Source organism: Salvia hispanica, chromosome 5, assembly GCF_023119035.1.
Source record: "Salvia hispanica cultivar TCC Black 2014 chromosome 5, UniMelb_Shisp_WGS_1.0, whole genome shotgun sequence".
NCBI lineage: Eukaryota > Viridiplantae > Streptophyta > Magnoliopsida > Lamiales > Lamiaceae > Salvia > Salvia hispanica.
Genome location: NC_062969.1, coordinates 38,304,113 through 38,326,697, shown reverse-complemented (window position 1 = coordinate 38,326,697; position 22,585 = coordinate 38,304,113). Strand labels below are relative to the sequence as shown.

The 22,585-nt window shown below is 35.0% G+C and overlaps 1 protein-coding gene across 1 annotated transcript; it reads right to left on the bottom strand.

The window, feature by feature from the left end:
- Positions 1 to 9,454: 9,454 nt before the first annotated feature.
- Positions 9,455 to 11,791, bottom strand: LOC125186310 (vesicle-associated protein 4-2-like). The gene is made up of 7 exons (XM_048082660.1): positions 11,403 to 11,791; positions 10,741 to 10,811; positions 10,504 to 10,585; positions 10,267 to 10,385; positions 9,987 to 10,064; positions 9,773 to 9,892; positions 9,455 to 9,689 (listed from the first exon to the last, which is right to left on the bottom strand). Exons 1-7 carry the CDS (start codon positions 11,668 to 11,670, stop codon positions 9,636 to 9,638), a joined length of 792 nt encoding a protein of 263 aa, XP_047938617.1. The 5' UTR covers positions 11,671 to 11,791; the 3' UTR covers positions 9,455 to 9,635.
- Positions 11,792 to 22,585: the final 10,794 nt, after the last annotated feature.

Below are 22,585 nucleotides of genomic sequence, written 5' to 3'. Positions count from 1 at the left end.
CTTTGCGTTTTGACTCCCTTTTTCGGCTTAAATATGCACATTTCCCACAAAACACGTCAAAATACCAAAATAGATAAAATATGCAAATAATAGACATGTAGACTTTGACATAAAAAAACAGACCAAATAATGACCTTAAAACCGTGCAAAATCCGAGCGTATCAGTAGGTGGGAAATCCCTGGCTGGTACTTTTATTTTTAGTTTCGATTGTGTTTGAGTTGTTTTATTTTGTTTTGATTGCTTTTGAGTTGTTTTATTTTATTTCCGTGTGTTTTGCTTTGTTTTCGTTTTTTGCTGCATTAATAGGTATTGAGGCCAGTTGGGAGGGAAGAAAACTCAAGTGGGATGAAAGGAGCAAAGTTTCGGATGTCCAGAACCATTCTAGCGATGCTGGATGCACACATGCGGAGTGAGCGACTCGCTGGAATGTCACGGTAAGTCAGAGCCTATCCAGTGAATCACTGGAACCTACATGTATGCACAAAATGTTGTCAGGAACAATTTTGACTTAATTTCTTCTTCTTTTTCACAAACCCTAGGCGCGATTCTTCCCATTTTCTCTCAAATTCCTCCTAATTCTTACTAAATCACACAAACCCACTTGTTAATCTTCACTTAATCAACACCAAGGAGTATTTTGGACCAATTAAATTCCAGTTTCATCAACAAAAAACCCATAAACACTCCATGTATACTCTTCATCTATATTTTGTCAGTTTTTGTGTTTAAAGTCTCGATTTTTGTATAGATCTTGAACGCTTACTAAGATCGTGGTTGAATTTGATACTCCATATGTCCCACGGAGTCACAATTGAGTCTGTCACAGCGTTTCAAAATTGTAAAGAAAAGTTAGTTAAAAAAAGATAGTGGAATGTGAGTCTCGTTTGTATATATTAGTTTTATAATAAAATGTAAGTGAAACGAGGTTAGTGGAATGTGTGACCTATTATCATTTATGGAATTACTAAAATGGGACGGGTGGATTATTTTATTTTTATAAATTTGAATTAATATAAATCAAATTAATTAACTATGGGACATTGTTAGATGTCCAATGTCAAGTTATATTTTATGTTTCTCTCCTACTTTACCAATTACACATTAAAACTTGTGATATTTTAAAACTTGTTACTATTTTTAAGAGGCAGATTTTTGTACTCCATCCATCTCAAACTACTTGATGCAATTCTTTTGACACGAGATTTAAGAAATTAATATTTAAAGATCAAATAAAGATAATAAAGTAAGAAAGAAAATAATTTTTTACTAAAAAAGTAAATGACAATGCAAGTAATTTAGGACTACCCACAATGGAATACATAGCAATTAGCTTCAAATTGAGAAAGTAAACGAGTACAATTATAATCCAGAACATTAAGTTTGCTAAGCTACGTTTTAAATAAATATCATAATATTATTTAATGTCACTTATCAAGATTTAGTAATTATATAATTATAATTTTTAAAATAATATAGAAAATATAATATTAATATATACATTTATCTTTTCAAAAGTTGATTGTTATAATTTTTAACATCATATGAACATTCAATCTTTAGATATAAACTTGGATAGTTTCTTGTCATTCATGATAAAATTGAAACATGAGTAATATTTTGAAAAAATTCAAGCATGTGATATTAGCTATTTAGTCCTTCAAGATTTTTTTATTAACAATAGTATTTGAAATAAGACAATGTAAATTTATAAATTAGAGTAGAAAATGAGGATGTTCTATTTAGTTTTGAAATGTGAGATTTTATTTTTTCAAAATGAGATGGATTAATAATTTGTATGAATTAGTATGCAAAACCTTCACACTATAGTGAGTTAGCTTTTCATAATATGAAACAAAATTTATATTTATTGTTATGATATTAATTTTTGCTAATATTTATATTTATTTATTGCCTAATTCATCATTTTTTTATTGTCACAACTTTGACATTTTAACCATTACAAATTTTGAGACTAATTATTCCATATGTATGGTATTTTAGTATTGAACGATATATGTCGTTAAGTATGGTTGCTCCATTTAATAAATCCAATAATAATAATTTAAATAACATATGTATTTTTGTTATTTGTATTGTAAACTCATTTAATCTTATGTTTTTAGTTGTCTAATAGAGTTTATATTAAAGATATTTTAAAATATTAATTTTAAATTATTAATTAATTAAACTTGAAATAATTAATAAAAAATTATAAAAGTTTGGAGAGCTTTGATTCACCGTGCATGAATGGGCATCACTTGAAATAACATAATTTCATTAAGTTCTAAGAAGAATAAAATAAATTCGCATATCATATTAATTAAAAATACTACTCCTATATTAGAATCAATCTGAAACTATAACGTTCGAGAACTACTTTCTATAAAAAAAATTATAATCATGAATAAATAAATTTAAAACAATATTAAACTAATTCAAATTAACTTATTACTTTTTTGTTATAATTCAATGCACGTAATAACAAATTTAAAAAATTATTTGTAGTTAACAATAAAAATAATTAGCTAAATGAATTCCAATAATATTAAAATAAAAAAAATATTAAAAACAAATTAAATTATAGTATATTAAATTTACCAAGAGCATTGATACTTTCATAAATCAACCTATATAGATATGTTAAAAAATTACTAATAGCCATTATTCTAATAAAAAGACTTAAGATTTTAATGATTACTATTAGAAATAAAAGTTATAATTATGATAATATAAAATAAAGAAATTGGTGGTGATATATTAGAGTAATATAAAGAAATTGCTGGTAATATATATATTAGAGTAATATATAATTGTATCTAATAATAATATTAATATTGAAAAATATTAAATCCTGATAAGTTTGGACATGAGTATGCCAATTGCCAGCAGTGACGCTACACAGAAATCTCATCACATCATCGACCTTCGTCCACAGCATGCCCTCTACCTCATTCTATGATACAATTTGTCGTCGAGAAAAGTTAAAAACAAAACAAAACAAAACACACAACCGCAATGAAAATACAACAAATAATAAACCCGAAATTCTACTAATAATCCTCACTTCCTTAAGCATTGCACCAAACCCTGAGTGTAAACTTCACGGAAAAGTTGCTTGAATACTAATGTCCAGAGGAAAAAAAGTCTATAATTAATGATTTTATATAATTTGCATACAAGTATAAAACAACGCATTAAACAACATACCACACAGTAATGAAAAACACACTATAAACTGAGGATATTGTTTGGCTCTATAGGTGGTAGCTTCATAAACGTGAATATAACGAACGGTGATTACCGAATAAATTGTGAAAGGCTCTAGATCAATGAGCAAGGTGTGGATTGTGGAATGGTTTCATGATGTCGACCTTTCTTTCTATGGTATGAACTAAAATATCACACTTGAGTTTTGCAAGATAAGTAGGAATGTGTGGATAGAGTAAGCCTTCAAATATCATATTTATAGGTCAAAATAATCATGAGATGATTTAACTTCTCCAAATTAAAATTTATAAATTTGCACCTTTAAATATGAATAATAAGTTTAAAAACTTAATAATTAATTTAAAAATTAATTGAAAGGTGAAAATTATATAGGGACACACGTTTTTTTCATAGGATAGATTTAATATTTATTTTATTTTTTATAATTCTCATAAAGAATTCATGATAGTAAATAAGTAAAGGTAAAAGAATGATGGGCATTAATTTTCTGATATTAAATTGAGTGTTAAAAGGAAGATTAAAGGACATTTACTTAAAATAAATTCATATTATTTGATACTTATAAAATTATAAAAAAAAACAAATTGAGAAACTTTACATTTATAGAAATTTATGTCACTTATTATTTGTATCAATGCTATATTTCAATACATGGAATAAATGCGGCAGTTTCATACATTAGTTTAATAGATAATTCCTAAGACACGAATAATGGTATTTATATAATTATGAGAGTTACGAATAAAATTGAAGGTAATTCAGGAAAATTTACATCCTTAAGCATAAAATGATTATTCAAAACCTGCTAAAACTTGTCTTTTATATATGTATAGATTTGGTCAACATAGAGTATTAATGTACTATTGGACATTCACGTTATAAATACGTTGTCATCTGAATAAATGTAGTGCCAAAAACAAACGTCCAGTTTCTTTCATATAAACCCATTAAAAAATTAATTGCAAATAACATGATCTTTTAAATCGAAGTTGTAACATTAATTTTAATTCAGTCATTAAGTTTGATAACCATTTCCTCTGAAAATTAATTAATTACGTTAACACAAATAAATGAGAGGTTGATTATTAGCATATATAAACATAAAATTGTATACATAATTTTCACACACAAATATTTCCCTTTTCATATTAAAAAAGGTAGTAATAGTTAGCAAACATGAAATCGTCAAGAATGGGAGATGTGGTTACAATTCTCATACTCCTTATATTTTTTGTTAATTATGTAGCGGCAGAAGATATAGACGTCATCTGTTATGCGTCATGTACCGAGCTTTGTTTCTTAGAGCCTAGATACTTGTGTTATGACTATTGTGATAAAGAATGTGCCCAGAAGCCGCCACCATCTTACAAATCATGGCGGTCGAAAGCTCACAAACCACTGATGTAACGATTTATGACAAAAACTTATGCTAGGGCATGCTTATGATGATATATTCTAACACTTTAGAATGTCATAATATGTGTTTTACTTAATAATTATTACTCCTCAAGTATTATATATTATCTATGTAATAATTTTAAATAGCTTAAAAGATCTTCAATCTATTATGTTCATTTTTATAGATCTTGGTGACCTTGAACCTATTAATTAGTAGCATACTTAGGTTGGAAATTCTCCTCATCACCCTGCCAAGCAAAATATCAAGATGGATTGCAAACTCACATCAATAATTAATGAACAATTAAATATATGAATATTTTTATGATTATAATCAAGAATATTAAGTTTGATAGCTTCGGGGTCCTTAATATTAGTATGAACTAAGTATTTATATCTTCAATGTAAAAGTTAATTAAGTTACTATATGTTTTAAACAGGGTTGCAGCATGTATTGTGCAATAACCGATAAAATTGTTGCAAATGAGTAGCCTTAGGCTGAAATTCTTTTATCATATACTTTCAAAAATTAGCCCAAGATGGATAGTGAACAAGAGCAGTTTTCCCGCAAGGGTAGTATTAGCATTTACAAAAATTTAAAAAAAACTGTCATTTTATATAAAAGATAGATAGATTACTCGAATTTTGTTTTACAAGTGACAGGGTCATTAATATGATGGTCAAATTAATTTAAACACTAATAAAACTAAAAGTAAGGTTTATATTGGAACACGGGAACATTTTATGATTTTGGTCAAAAACATTTTATTTGTTAGCTTTGAGTCTAAACGTTATGAATTGTTCATTTTTTGCCAAAAGTTGACATAGCTACTAAACGTTATTTTTGCAACAAAAATACCCTTCAAGGCATGAAAAACATTTTTTGATATTCATATCATGGTATTGAATAAGATATTTTTTCTATCTCTCTCTAGTGCTACTAAATATAATATTTTCTTAGGGCATCCACAGTGGGAAGGACTATGCGATGCCCTAAGTCCCACCTTATGCGCCGCCACATCAGCATTTTATCCTCTGCCCATTCCACCTGCATTGGAGCGGACTATAGCCCGCCCTAAGCGACGCCCTAAGAATATTATCTATTATTTGAATATTTAAATACTTCAAAATTTGGGAAAAAAACTTCATTTCATTAAAATTAAAACATTACACTACGAAATAAAAAAACTACAAATTCTCAACGGCGGTTGCGGTTCCAAACTTCTTCAATCATGTCGGTTATGAGCTGAGTATGGTCTTGTTGGTTGCGCATTGAGGTCTGTCGCTGTAGAACCTCACCGAAGCCCATCGGTAATCCTCGAGCAACAGCGGGGTCGCCGTGCTGGAGCTAGATCCTGTTTCATCATCCACCCAATCGGTGACATGTCCAAGTTCTTGTTCGACTATCATGTTATGCATGATGATGCACGCATACATGATGTCGGCGATGACTTACTTCAGAAACGCGCCGGACCTTTCACGATTGCCCACCGCGATTGGAGCACCCCAAAAGCCCGCTCCACATCCTTCTGCGCAGACACCTGCTTTGCCGCAAACAAGACTCTTCGGTCACCAATTGGGCAGCTGATCGTCTTCAAAAAAACAGGCCACCTTGGGTATATGCCATCGGCCAACTAGTACCCCATATGATGTCTGCGGCCATTGACAGTGAACTGGATGGCCGTGCCGCGACCCCTACACTGATCGGCGAAGAGTGTGGAAGAGTTGAGGACGTTGATGTCGTTGTTCGACCCGGCTACACCAAAGTGAAAATGTCAGATCCAGAGGTGGTAGTCAGCGACGGCTTCAGGATCATCGTCGGTTGGCTGCCCTTTTAGCCACTAGTAAATTGGCCTCTCCACGGCGTCGGGCAGTTCTTCCACTGTCAGTGCATACAGTCGATGCTCCCTAGCATCCCAGGGAAGCCGTGCACCGTTTCGTGCATCCTCATCAGCTTTTGGCAATCATCAGCAGTCAGCCGTCGCAAATATGTATCGTCAAAAGCCTCCACTACTACCTTACAAAATTTCTTTAGACATTCACGGCCAGTTGTCTCCCCGACGTGAAGGTACTCGTCGAACATATCTGCTGTGGTGCCGTAGGCCAACTGCCAGATCGCAACCATGTACGTCTGCAACGGCATAGTCCGGGCTTGCCGATGCCGTCTTCCCGATACTGAAAGTACTCATCACGTCCCTCCAAAGCGTGCACAATACGGAGAAAAAGATCTTGGCTCATTCTAAAACGGCGGTGAAAAACATTCGGGCCCCACCGTGGATGCTTGGCAAAATAATCTGCGAACACACGTTTGTGAACTACGTCGTGCTCGCGGGGGACATACGTCCGACGTCGTATCGGCCGCGGGACCACCGCAACCTCCGCCTCTGCCTCTGCCTGCTCCCGCTGCATTTGTGCAAAGCATTCCCCGCGGCTTCATTAACGGCATCAACAAGGCTCGAGTCAAGGCCCGTCTGCAACCATTCGATGTACTCAAATCGTAGTCGTCGGGATTCATTTTTTAGGAGACGAGAGAGAATATTTGAAGAGATGTGAAATTGGAGTGTGTGAAATGGTAGAGAATTGTGGTGTTTAAATAAGAAAAAAAAAATTAGAAAAAATTCAAAAAAAAAAACTAAAAGAAAAAGCGTGAGCATCGTTCGTGGCATCGTCCGCGATGCCACAGTGGCGGACGATGCGACGGACGATGAGCATCGTCCGCGCTTCATCCGCGGACAATCTATCGGGCGCGAATGATGGTTAACCCATCATCCGCGATGCCACAGTGGCTATCGTCCGCCGCTTCGTCCGCCTCATTGTGGATGGCCTTATAGTTTGTTTGATATATTTTTCACTTCACTTACTCTCTATCCAATACTAAGAATAAGATAGAGAAAATATCATATCTAGTACATAGATATAAAAGTCCAAAGAATGAACAACAAAAATGGTCCCTGGACTATGGGTTTATCTCGCCCATAGTCCGTGGACTTTAAAAATATCGTCAGACATCCCTAGACTAAGGGTTTATCTTGAAATTGGTCATTTTTCACTGTTTTCGGTCGAAAATACCCTTTTTGGGGGGTGTTGGGGGGTTTGGGCAATTTGGTCTTTTTACACTTTTAACATTTTAAATCTGATATTATGTCAATTACTAAATTTGATATTATTTCAAAATTATCATTTTTCTTCTCTTTTGTCATCCTTCACTTTGTTTCTTTATTTAGATATAAGATTTAGTTTTATAAAATTCAATTTTTAAATATCAATAAATTTATTTAATTAAAACTATTAATTCATGGATACTATAAATATTGATTAAAACTATTATTTTTGTTATTTAATATAATATTCAGCTGAATTGAAGAAGTACAGAAAAATAATACTCCCTCCGTCCAACAAAAATAGATCCCTTTTTTCCATTTTGGGACGTTCACAAAAAATAGATCACTTTCTAAAAGTGGAAAGTTTATCTCTCATACTTTTCCCACTTTTTCTTCCATCTCTCACACTTTACTCACTTTTTCTCCCTATCTCTCTTACTTTACCTACTTTTTCTTCTCATCTCTCTTACTTTACCAATTCTACATTAAAACCCGTGCCGAACAACAATAGATCTATTGTTTGTGGACGGAGGGAGTATTAATCATGATGGAAAATAAGAGCTATTCTTTTTAGCCTTCGTTCGGTTATTATAATTGCATGTGATTGAATATTATGAAGTTGACTAAAAATTTGATTCTACTAAAAATTTTATATAGGAGTATTTTTGTTGAAATTTTCTAGTAAATTTTGATTGTTTTCAAATTAATAAACGAAAATTATATTAGTCTTACATTAGATGCATATTTATTTCAAAATAAATCGTTTTATATGATCTATTTATAATTAAAGCTATTAAATATTGATTAAAACTAAGGCGTTGTCATACCTTATTGATTAAATATTAGACACTATCAAATACTCCCTCCGTCTGCGAATAAGAGTCCTATTTTTCCATTTTAGTCCATCCGCAAATAAGAGTCACGGTTCACTTTTACCATAAATGGTAATAGGGTCCCACCTTCCACTAACTCATTCCACTCACATTTCATTTAAAATTAATATATACAAGTGGAATCCCTATTCCACTAACTTTTTTCCACCCACTTTTCTTAACATTTTTTAAAACTCATGTCACCCATGAATGAGACTCCTAATGGCGGGTGGAGGGTGTATTGATTGTGACTATTAATTTTTGTTATTTAATAATTTTTATAATTAAAAAAAATTATTGATATTTAAAAATTGAAATTTAAAATTTAATTTTGTAAAATTAAATCTAATATGGAAATAAAGAAACAAAGTGAAGGATGACATAAGGGTGGAAGAATGATAATTTTGAAATAATATCAGATTTAGTACATAACTGAAATAATACTATATTTAAAATGTTAAAAGTGTAAAAAGACCAAATTGCCCAAACCCCCAAAACCCCCTAAAGGGCATTTTCGACCAAAAACAGTGAAAAATGATCATTTTCGAGATAAACCCTTAGTCCAAGGATGTCTGACGACATTTTTAAAGACCAGAGACTATGGGCGAAATAAATCCATAATCCGAGAACCATTTTTGTAATTCACTCATGTCCAAAAATGTCCACCCAAATGTAAAAAAAATATGAATGTAGAAAAAGAAAGTGCTGTCAATTAATGGGAACCGACCGGGAGAGTATTGTGAAGAAAGTAAGGTTACTACATACTCCATAATCCATACTAACTTGATTCCTTTACTGCTAATTGAATATTTCGAGACCGAAAACTTTTTTAGATCCACACAAGATTTTTTAAGTTGAGAAACAACTGCAGATGTATATGCCAACAAGCCAAATACTCAAATTCAATTGCAACCGCCACATCACTCCTAGTCAATACTTTGGCGGGACACAGCTTTCACAATTATGGAATAACTACATACACTCATGCAAGTACAATGCCGTTAAAAAAATTATCCGATCAGGTACACAAGACTTTCAGGAAGAGACTTCCACTTGCTGTCGAGCCAGGTATCGTTCTCGTCTTTCTTTCTGCATAGAGGAAGAAGATATAGATCAGTCGAAAATGACACGATACCACTTTGTACAAGCAATTTTAAGGTGACATGGCTCACCCATTCGTCAATCACAAGTCCTTCTCCAACAAACTTTGGCCCTGTGTCCTCTGAGGGCTTCTTCCGAGCCTCAAGTTCAGCCTCAGCTTCAGCTAATTGCCGCTTTAGTTTCTCGAGAGCCTTCAAGTATAACGCAAAACTGATCAGCATTTCTAATTATATCAATTGTATATTAGATACACTCATACACATGATTAACAACATAATAACTTACAGGACTGGGGCGTTCAACATCCAGAAAAACTACACGAAGTATCTGCTCGACAGCTACTTGATCCTTGTGCTCATCGAACTGTGTTGAAACAAAATCAGAACATCATAGTGCGTACATAGAGTCGAGTGAGACTTCATTCAACTAAACAAACAACTCGAGGAAGTGGACTGGTGCACATGTGTTTCTTCGCAAGGCATATTAGAAACAAACAACTGCCTGTTTTCAAATGAGTGTTGCCATTGCAAGCAGTTTTATGCATGAAAAAGAGGTAGTGACAAACCAATTCTGGCACATAGTCCATTTCTTCTTTCACTTTTAGGCTCATTATTTTGAACTTCACCCTGCTTTTCTGATCCATAGGCTTTTCATTGTTCTCTGGAACCTCTACAAACTTGAAGACTGATTGAAACAACCAACACCAATAATGAAAGATTTATAAGGTTAAAAACATCAAATAATGTATGGACATGTGCACATATACACTGGCTTTGAGAGAGAGGGGGTTCAAGAAGAATACCGGTTGCTATTATACTCTCGCCAGGAACAAGAATGGCCCCAGGAGGACGCATGAAACAACTCTTTGGTTCTGTGGTTTGAAACTAAACGACCAAATATAAACAACTCTCAGAACAAACAACCAACCAGAGTATTTTCATATGATCATTAGTTCTCCAAATAGAGATAACTTAAGACTTACAAACGTCAAACAGATTACAAGCTGGTAAGAAAGATAATGAATAAATGAGTGAAATACCTTGAATGCTACAAGAGACTTGCTTGTATTCTTTATTTTGATAGCACTTCGAACTTGCTTACCAGGCTCATCTGAGTGGAGTACAAAAATAAGTAAACAAATAAAAACAGTGCAATCTCAAACCTCGAAATTTAAAGACTAGTTAGAATTTTCTCTCGACATCTCCCGGTTGGCAAACAATTCTCACATTCATGTCAGTTACTGATGATTAAGGTAATTCTTAAACTAACACCATAAAAGGAAAACTACCCAAAGAAATGCTTAGGCTTAGACCTTTCTGCATTAGTAAACAATGGAAAGTCCAATCTTGATCTTCTCTCCTAGTAAGATTAGCACTAAACCCCCCATCAAATCAAATGTAGGAAATAATAAAGGACAATAACCAATTCAAGTCAAAGTAACCCTAATCTAGTTTAATTTTCTAAAGGCCCTAACAACATGCTTTCATCCAATATACTACTACCTAAAGTGTAACACATCAAGATAACTAGAAAATCCAAAGAGAAAATGACAGACTAAAGCAATCTACAAATGATAAATGTTAGATCAAGTTTAACTAAATCAGGAAAAAAGATAAAGTTCTGTTTCAACAACAGATATATAAAATCAGCAGTCAAATCCAATAGAGTGAAGGGGAATAGGAGAGAGAGAGGAGAGCATACATGGAAAATAGAGCTTATTGGACGGATCGAGCTTCAAACGGCGGCGCGTGGGGAGCAGAGATCTAGCCACCGACGAAACTGAGCTAGCAGCCGCAGCGTGAGCACCCGATCCCTCGACCTGAGAATGAGTAGCGTTGCTGCCGTGGCCATAATTATGCTGATAATGGGCGAAATCGGAGGAAGAAGACGACGCCGGCTGCGAGTTTCGGAAGGGCATTTTGAATAGCCCCCAAACTTTACCGTCAGATTTATCGTCGGCAGTTGGCATCCGTCGCCGGTCACCTAAACGACGTCGCAGTGGAAGGGGGTTTTGATTTTGATTTTGATTTTGATTTGGGTTTCAAGCTCTGGAGAGTGCGACTTTTCTAAAGTTCTTCGTTGGTGCGGTATGAGCTTATCATTTTAAACTGGCGTTTGTACTTTTTTTTTTTAAATTTTAATACTCCCTCTGTCCCATATTTGGAGTCACTTATTGTTATAGCTCGGGTTTTAAGAAAGAGTTGAAGTGTGTAATAAATGAAGTGGAATGGTGGAGTTGGTTGAAGATGGTTCCTTTTGACTTTTGATTTTTATTTTGATTTATTTTAATGAAGATAATGACATTTTTATGTAATTTTGATGAAGAATAAGGTAAAATTGTATAACCAAATATGAAAAATTCTAAAAATGACGCTTAAATTGGGACGAATTTTTATGGCAAAAAGTGACTTTTAATCTGAGACGGAGGGAGTATTTTTTATCTGTGTCGCCTTTTGCTTTCAGTTGAGGTCGTTTTAATTGTAATCGGATTTGAACTTTGAACGAATATGATTTAAAATTTCAACTTTTGTTGAATTTGAATCATGTGGTGTAATAACTATTGGCAGTATAATCGTGGATGCATTATTAGTTGAGAAATAAAGTTACATTCAAATAAAAGGAAAGACACCTATAATTGACAAGTGTAATAATGCCGAGAAGGGAAAGGTGCATTGATTAAAGTAGGTAAGGTAACATAATCTTATATGGTAGCTGGCCAAATCCATATCAACCATGCAGCTATGCCTAAAACGACCAACTAATTTTGTTGTTAGCGATTAGGATGGCTCTCAAGTCTCAACTCCATCCCATAAATTAGTCCTCAAATTTCTTTAATTCATTACTAAAATTACATTTTCTATGCTTAGTTGTGAGGTTTCGGACATATAGTAGTACTAGTATTTAAAATAAGAACATAGAACTATTTCATGGTTTCGGAGGTATAAAGATTCAAATCATAAGTTTATAACAAATATTAGTACGGAGTAGTATTTAAAATAAAAACATAGAACTATTTCATTTATATTTCGATCATAAAAATTAATTGTGGATGCATCTTCTTTCTCGATGAATGCAACACAATAGTAAATAATTAACGAAAATTTCAATAAATTTCAAATTTTCTAATGGAGTTCATTTCTGTGGACAGTGACGGAGCGAACAATTTTACATAAAGAGGGGGCAATAAGAATTTTACGATATATCATTAATTTCGGTTCATAAAATAACTATTGGGGTTAAGAGAATTGTAGGTCCATTAACTGATTATGGAAATTAGGAGAAAGTATCTTAATAATGATCCATTTAACAATAACTAGTGAATTACATAATCAAAATTAAGTTTTCAAATCTACGCATGTATGTATACGAAAAACGCATACAAAAATTACATATAGAGTCAACTTCAAGATATAAAACTGTGCGCAATATAAATGAATCATATTTTTTTTTTCTGTATATCATGACAAACAAAGCGTACACAATATAAAGTAACGGTATATTTTTGTATTTTCAATAACATCCAAGTTTGAGCTTTAATTTCTCACCTGATTTGACCCTAGCTATTTTTTCACTTTCTATTTATTGGAAATAAGACTGTTTTTTCTTTGATTTTTACAAAAAGGACACATTTGTTCGCTAAAATTTTGTGCCTTTAGAGTTTAGGGTGATTTTGTGTTCTTTTCTCTTTCTTGGGTTGAAATTCAACGTTGACTTTGCTGCATCAACTACTTGTTCAATCCCGTACACAAAAGTCTTCAAGCTAGTTTTATTGACAATTTATATATATTGCATAATTAGAATTTTGCCTTGTGATAAATCCTGAATACAGTTCAATATATTGCAGCATTAATGTCCACTATTCTTATTATATTTGTTAGTACAAACCTATCCCACATCGGACATTTGAGGGAAGTTGGAAGGTGTATATAATTCTTGTCCAACCCTAATTAGTTTGAGGCTTTTTGGGAGTGACCCAAAAATAAATCCGTGCGGGCTTGATCCAAAGCGGACAATATCAAACTAATGTTTGCCGATGCTGACAATATTTGTCAATATTTAAAGATTTTCGATGTGTGTGAGTGATATTAATAAATCTACTAAATTTTATTCATCAAAATTTTTAAAACAATGCAGCGAGATTTTGTATTTTATAGAACTTATTAAATTAATAATGCATTTGAATTTGTTAGATTATTAATTTAATTAGCAATCATCCGTGGATCCGGTCTTAATACGAAGGAAGGGAGGAGAGTGTACGTTCCTTGTTGACTTTTACTTTGTCATAGTTTTGAATTTAGCTTACTAACCCTATTTTCCGCGTTTGATATTTAATAAGTACTTTGGCAATGAAATATGGATGGACGTTGCATAAGGATTTATTAAATTAAATTGGACTTTCCCTTGTTTTCTCTCCTTCACATGTACTACAACTCATAATTAATTATTCAAAGCACACAAGATTTGAATAAAATGTAGAAAGCACGTCGGTGGCTACTTTTCTTTATTTATACATGTACCTATATTTTTTTTTCTTTCAAATATTAAGAATGCAACATTATCTTACTTTTATAGGCCTTGGTGGTTTATCGATGTATCTCAGTTTTCCTCATTCTATAATTTTAACTTAGTTGGGAAGTGATCGTTTCAATAGGTCTTGGAGTTCAATAAGCAGACACTACGTGTAACAAACACAAAATGTAGTCATTTCAAAAAAGCATTTTACTCCCTTCGTTCCATAGTAATGGAGACGTTTCTTTTCAGTACGGAGATTAAGAAAAATTGTGTTAGATGAGTTAAGTAAAGAGAAAGTAAAGTGGAAAATGAAAAAGGTAGAGAGATAAAGAGAGATAAAGTAAGAGAGAGTAAAGTAGATGTGGAAAAAAGGAAATGACTCTATTACCATGGAACGTATCAAAATGACAAAATAACTTTATTACTATGTAACGGAGGGAGTATTAATTAAATACTCACTCTATTCCTAAGAAGATGACCCATTTCTTGAAAAATATGAAATTTTATGAAATTTAATTTTATATGTTTGAGTAAAAAAATAATGTAAGAGATAATAAACAATATAAAGATAAATAATATTTTTATTTTTAATAATGAATTATTTTAATTGAAAAAAAAAAACAAAAAAACGTCATTTTTAATAAAGAAAGTAAGTAATACATTAATATTAAGGTCATATAAATAGTAATCTCTACGTCTCATGATATAAGTCACACTTGGGAGATGACACGAGATATTAGAAGATATTATTTTATTTATTATATAGCGAGAGAAAATATAATTTTTATACTTCCTCCGTCCATGAAAATTCGTCCTGATTTGATCGGGCATGGGTTTTAAAAAATGTAATGGAAAGTGGGTTGAAAAAGTTAATGGATCGTGGATCCTACTTTTATATATTAGTTTTATAATAAAATGTGAGTAGGAATGAGTTAGTGGAATATGGGGTCCACTATCAAAAATGGTAAAAATGAAATGGGACAAATTTTGGCGGACGGACGGAAATGAAAAAATGGGACAAATTTTCGTGGACGGATGGAGTAATTAATATGGGAATGAACTTTTTTTAAAAGAAGAAATGTGACATATTTTGTAGGACAAATTAAAAAAAAAAAAGTGTGAAATTTACTACGGAACGGAGGAGTACATTAATATTAGGGTCATATTTAAGAATAAAAACATCCATGTGTTTACATTAAAATTAGGGTCATATTTAAGAATGAAACCATCCATGTGTTTTAATGGTATAATATGATAGAATAGAAGTAGTAACTAGCATAGAAGGTGACAATATTAGGTGGGGGAATGAGATGAGAATTTGAGTCAATAATATTACAGTATACACAATTATACATATAACACATTCATGTACATTTCTTAAAACACAAATCGCTGAATTAGCCCTTCAACCAAACACCGAAATTAAGTTAAAATAACATAAAAAGGGATGTTATCAATTGGGTCCCCAGCAGGTCAAGTACATAACTGTCCGCAGCGATTCTTCAGCCTCTTTCAACTTATCAGTCTTGAATTCGGTGGAGTCGACTGCACCGGAAAACTTCCTCGCCTGCTGCCTTGAAGAAGAAGAAGAAGAGTCTTTGATTGGCTTGAGTTTGATCCTCTGCATCGCCCTTATGGCCACCTGGTACTCCACTCCGCTCATCTACCTATTTTCCCAATCCCAACTTACGTCTATTTCTCAAATTGGATTTTTGTGGGTTTATCTCCCAATTTAAAGGGAATGAGATTTTGGATATACTTGCTACAAAAGAAATATCATTGTTTGCTGACATGATGTGTACGATGATGAGATTCAAGCTTATCCTCTTAATTGTTTGGATCATTATCTTTAGAAGACGCCCACGACCCACGTGCTTCTGGAAACTTCCACATACACTTAACCTTGGGCCTTGGTAGTGGCCCAAATAGCGAGCCCGTTACCCACATAAAGCTTTTTTTGGTACCTTATACTCCCTCCGTCCCATTAAATATGCAACATTTGATTTTCGGCACAAGATTTTAGGCAGTGTTGTTTTGTGAGTTAATGAAGAGAGAGTAAAGTAAGAGAGAAGAAAAAGTAGAGAGAGTGTTATTTCTATTTTTGGAAATGTTTCATTTTTAATGGGACAAACAAAAAAAGGAAAACGTTTCATTTCTAATGGGACAGAGAGAGTAAATGTTTTCAAGTCTACTTTTATGTATGTTCTAATTGATTATCATATGACGTTGTTCGGTGGTTGTGACTCATTATGGTATGATAATTCATTTAGGATTAAGTTATGAAGGTTATTTTAGTTGGAGGGCAATGGTTACGGGAGTCAGTATCATATGATTATTTATTTAGGATTAAAATGTAATATTCAATCTTATTAACCCAATGAGGTGTAATTATCCATCTAGAATTAAGTTGTGAGATTATTTTAGTTGAATGGAATAGCCATGACTCATTACATTATCATATGATTATTCATCCAGAATTAAGTCGGGTTGGGTGATTCAGTATATGATTATTCATTCAGAATTAAGTTGGGTGATTCAGTCTCATGAGTAGATAACTCATCTTCCTTTATCATGGTATGGATTGGTTCCGTTCATCCTTTTCCTTTTCGAATGTCTTTTCATTAAGACATAGAATCTTTGTTGCCACATGCTCTCTCCGTCCCACAAAAATTGTCCCATTTTTTCATTTCGGTCCGTCCCACAAAGTTTGTCCCATTTCACTTTTTACCATTTGTGGTAGTGGACCCCATATTCCACTAACTCATTCCTACTCACATTTTATTATAAAACTAATATATAAATTAAGACCCACATTCCACTAACTTTTTCAACTCACTTTCCATTATATTTCTTAAAATCCGTGTCCAGTCAAAATGGGACAATCTTTGTGCATGAGAAGGAGGGAGTATTGTTTTAGTTATGCTAGTGGGTGAATGGAGATTAACTTAATTCAATGGAAGGAACAATCATGTCTAAAAGCTGGTTCTCCTTCTTGAGATAATTGCTCTGCAATGTTCTAGACTTATAGAGATCCAAATATGTTTGGTTTCCATGTGAATCTGTGATTTACTACTAGTATTATTTAGCTTAAGTGATTACTGTTCTGAAATTTCCTTTTCAGTGTTGTATGTGTTGTATAATGACCCTATGTTGGGCCTTCAGTGAAAGAATTACTCCGTATCTATTAGGAGGTGTTCGCTTAATCTGTTATGGAAACAATAGATATAAAACTTGTCCAGATTTAAATTGGTATGGCCCACCAATTCTTTAATTGAAATCTCTGCGTTCAGTGTGTCTGATTAGGATATATTCTAGGTAACTGATTTCTCCATTTTATATGTTTGGACCAAAAGACCCCTCCAAGTTTTTCAAATTTCCACACTTTTACCTTCTCGTCGTATTGTAGGCAACATGAATTTATCAAACCACACTTTATTCTTGTGCTAGAATTCGAAATCAAGTTGCAAACAACATCAACTTTTCTTCCAATATTCTCAAAATCACCAAGTAATACCAAAGCAAGAACATAGACATCTCCGCTGCACAGCGAACATCCTCGCTGCCTCGGCTCTGGCCCCGACGCCCTTGCCACTCAATGATTGAGCTTCCGAGCCGCTGACGGCGAGCTCAAGAATACAGATTGAGATGATCTCTAATTTTTGCAACCAATTTAAAAGGCCCGAATACAGATTGAGATGATCTCTCTCTAATTTACACAATATCAGAAGGTCAAGTGAAAGTAAAATAAAAGATAATGTATCCCTAACAAAATACCTCTACTAGGAGTATTTACTGAAAAAAATGGATAATGTATCACCAATAATGAATAGAGTGAAAAGAGAAATGCCCAAAAAGAGGCAACTTTGATGATAATCTTGGGTGGACAGAAGATCCCAACGTCGTCATATAATTCAATTAATTAATACAATCCTTCAACTCACAGAAAATCGAATTCAATGATGTTATCTACGACGACGCCAAGATGAGGCTGCTGCCGCCCTCAATCGGACGGCTGCCCCCAATGACCGGAGCTTTCGAGCCACTGCCAGCGAGCTCAAGGCGGTGGCCAAAGGTCGGAGTCGACTATCGGCGGTGAACAAACTGTCGTGTCTGTAGGAGAGGGAGCCGACGGGGAGAGAGAGTTCGCGAGAGAGGGAGAGGTTCCGAGCAAGAGAGAGAGAGGGGGGATGCACGAGGTTGCTGGTGGCGTGCTGTCACCTGCGGCGGCGCCACCGGCAGTAGGCCAGTAGCCGAAAGTGGACAGAGAGGGTTGGGAAGAGGAGGCTGTGAAAATTTTAAAATCCCTAATTTGTGCAAGTGTGAGAGGACACAGAAGTTTGAGGGTAAATGGGTAACTACACTAAACAAAAATAGCAACAAAGGAAAGTAGGCAAAAGAACTTCATTGTGCAAGTTTTGAATTGCATTTCTAATTTTGATTTCACGAGTCATCAACAAGTTACAAAATAAGCTATATATATAGTCATCTACTGCAACTGACAGAACGTGCAATCTGAAACTAACTAGATCATGGTCCATCATCCTTTCTTTTAACCACCATTTCACACACGTTGTTAGTGGCCCAACAGAGCAGCTTTCCAATTCATGAGCTGAGGTGGAACTGCTTTGGATTCCTTATCTTCACGATCAATATCCACACGTGTTGCATTACATCCATATTTTTCGCTCGAGCTCGTTTCTTCATTCATCAAGTCGTGGGTAGTTTCAACACCTCCCCTCAATTCAAGCGACGTTAAGGAACAGACCCCAAGTTTGTTTTTCAACTTCGCAAAGAATTGCAAGCTCAGCGGCTTTGTGAAGATATCAGCGATTTGATCAACTGACGGCACATGTCGTACATCCAGTTCCTTCCTTATCACTTTGTCTCTCACAAAGTGCAAATCTATTTCAATATGCTTTGTCCGAGCATGAAGAACAGGGTTTGAGGCCAAGGCAATTGCACTCAAGTTATCCACCCAAACTATCGGTACTCCTCCAGGCTTAATTTTCAACTCACTCAGAATCGATTGCATCCACGTCACCTCCGAGGCAACATGCGCTAGACTTCGATACTCTGCCTCCGTGCTGGACCTCGATACCACCAACTGCTTTTTAGCACACCACGAAATGAGGTTCGACCCATGATACACACAATATCCGGTTGTAGACCTTCTGTCATCAAGATCCGATGCCCAATCAGCATCGGAGAAAGCTGTAATTTGCCCATTTGATCTCGTAATGTGAATGCCATAGTCTAATGTTCCGGCAAGATACCTGAGGATCCTTTTTACGGCCTTCCAATGTGAATCGAGTGGGTTCGCCATGTATTGACTCACTTTGTTTACTGCAAAGCTGATGTCGGGTCGAGTAATGGTGGCGTATTGCAGTGCCCCTACTGTACTCCTATACACCTTTCCATCGATTGAGGGATTTCCAATGACTTTGCTGAGTTCACAGTTGGATATCATGGGAGTTGGGCAGCTCTTTGCATCATCCATTTTCACCTTTTTAAAAAGATCTTTAACGTAGCTTTCTTGGCCAAGATGAAAGCCTTGTTGTGTTTTTGAGACTTCAATACCCAGAAAATGCCGAACCTCTCCAAGATCTTTTAAAGAAAAGTGAGCATTCAATTGGTCGATCACCTTTTTTATGGACGCCGAATTAGAGCCAGTCACCAACATGTCATCAACGTAGAGAAGAATGTAGATGATGTCTCCATTTGAGGACTTATGAAACAGGGACGCATCAGCTCGAGATTGAGCAAATCCGAGAGAGACAAAAACCGAGTGAATGGTATAAAACCAAGCTCGTGAAGCTTGTTTGAGGCCGTAGAGTGCTTTATTCAATTTGCACACAAGGGATGGAGACCCTTGTTCGAAACCAACCGGTTGTTTCATGTAAATATCCTCCTTCAATTCCCCATGGAGAAAGGCGTTGTTGACGTCAAGATGATTGATAAACCAACCAGCAGCAATAGCAACACTAAGAATCAAACGAATAGTATTTGGCTTCACTACCGGACTGAACGTATCATGAAAGTCAGAACCGGGCTGCTGTGAGAATCCTTGAGCCACAAGTCTTGCTTTGTATCTAGCAATGCTTCCATCAATGAGCTTTTTGAGTTTGAAAATCCAGGCTGACCCAATCAGATTTTTACCGGGAGGGAGAGTGGTTAGAATCCATGTCTTGTTTGTAAGGCCTTGTGAGAGGGTAGCAAAGACACCCAAATACTCTCATAATAGTGTAATCTGGCTGTTTCTTGAAGAGCATTTCAAAAGGAGATTTCATGTTGATGATCTTTGAGGGCAGTCTGTTGATCAAATGAACTGCAGTCAAGAACGCGTCATCCCAAAATTTAGGAGGCAAGTTAGCCTGAGATAAGAGAGCAAGACCAGTTTCAACAATATGCCTGTGCTTCCTTTCAGCTAGACCGTTTTGTTGAGGTGTGTGTGGGCATGTGAAGCTGGTCGGGATGTGACAGTACAAGTGTAGTGTGTGTGCAGTGTTGCGATATTCAAATAAGGCAGGTTCCCCAGATCCAGCAAGTCCACTAGATCACTTGGTCTAGGAACTCTTAGGTTGTGCGGAATCCCGATCGTCGGACACACAAGTACTTCCCCGCTTCAAAAACCCTCAACCACTTTACTAAACCTAGTATAGGGAAGTAGGGATCGATCCCACAGAGAAGGATGCGTAAGACTCGTAATCAAGGATTTGGGAGTATTTTTCGTGTTGGCTGCTGCCACGCATTTTCTTGGGTTGAGGAAAATTAAAATTAACTTGACTTGGGAATATTAGAAAGAACTTAACCTAACAGCTAGACCTAGGAGATAATTCTACGGTGGGACCACATCTAAGAAAAAGTAGAGTACGACTGGAAAGTGGCAGAATAACTAACTCTCGTACTAACTGACAGTGACATCGTCTTCTACAACCAAATTCGCATAAAACTTCTTGAGAAAACACATAAGCAAATCAAAAAACAGGGCTACTAACTTGAAATCAAATCTATGCATAAATAACGAAGAACTTAACAGATCTGCATACCTAGACGAAGTGAAATAGAAAACAAAGGAAATAAAACAAGTCTATCAACTACTGTTTCTTTCACACGCCAAAACCAACTTCAGACGCTAAATCCACTCCGGATCCAAGCGTCCGACACTGACTCCAAACAGAAGAAATTTTCCATCACGTCAGATTTACAGATTTAAGCTCCGAACACTCAATCAACCACAGATCTGTCACCAAATTCCACATCAAACACCTCAATAACGAAATAAGCAGAGATCGACATAGCAATTTAAGAATTAGCTAACAGCAGAGAGATCTAAGCAAAATAACTTGAAATTAAACAGCTAAACTCAGATCCATGAGCGATAAGCAGTTAAACATCATCAACATCAAAGTCGACTCCCAAAAGTGAAGTTCGACGGTGGAAACTAGCAAAAACAGCTGAAATTAAAAACAATTGTATCTTCGCCCTCACTAGGACGGTGTTACCAAACTCGAGATCTTTAGAAAGTACCCCCCCTATCACGATTATCCCCAGAATTTTTCCCAAGTGTGTGTAAATGTATGAGCTAAGAAGAGTAAAAACTATCTCCATTACGCTGCATGCTCCTCTCTATTTATAGGCGCTTTAGTGGGTCCAGCGAGGTATTGATAATGACTTTGTTGCCCTCAGCTGTAGACTCCCCCGTCACGCCAATTTTCCTTGTAAATCCTGCTCATTTCGTCCTTTTCTCTCGCTAGACCATCTCCTTCATTACTTCCTTGATCTAGCGATTTTCTTCACACACCTGGCTTAGGAAACGTGTTAGACCCAGCAATTTATAACATTTTTTGCACATTACCGATGCATGAAATTAGCCTTATCAGCATGACAAACGGTGATGAATTCCACTATCTTTCAGAAAGCCAGATAATCCTTGAAACTCTCCTCCCCAATCACTTTGAAGAACTTTAATTTTGGTAGACAAAAGATTTTCAGCCACAGCTTTAAAGTTCTTAAATGCAGCATAGACATCACTTTTCAACTTCAAGAGGTAAATCCAAGTATGTCTACTAAATTGATCAATAAAGGTAACATAATAGGAGTATCCACATCTTGAAGTTGTCGGGGAAGGACCCCATAAATCGCTATGAACAAGTTCAAGAGGATGAGAGTATGTAGATTTAGAATCAGAATATGGGAGCCTGTGAGCTTTGTAGACACAACATGGATGACAAAGAGGAGATGTTTTCATTGAATCAAAAGGAATATTACATCCATTTAGAACATGTGTTACAATGCTGAAAGATGGATGACCTAATCTCCTATGCCATAGGCCTACACTAGAAACACCAATGCTGGAAGAGGAAGCTAAGGTG

Bases quoted from the DNA above. Each gene is read 5' to 3' on its own strand.
- LOC125186310 (XM_048082660.1), bottom strand. From the start codon at position 11,670: ATGCCAACTGCCGACGATAAATCTGACGGTAAAGTTTGGGGGCTATTC. The intron at 10,812-11,402 runs GTATGCTCTCCT...TACTCCACTCAG, and splicing joins CAATAAGCTCTATTTTCCAT to ATGAGCCTGGTAAGCAAGTT. The intron at 9,893-9,986 runs GTAAGTTATTAT...TTATACTTGAAG, and splicing joins ATGTTGAACGCCCCAGTCCT to GCTCTCGAGAAACTAAAGCG.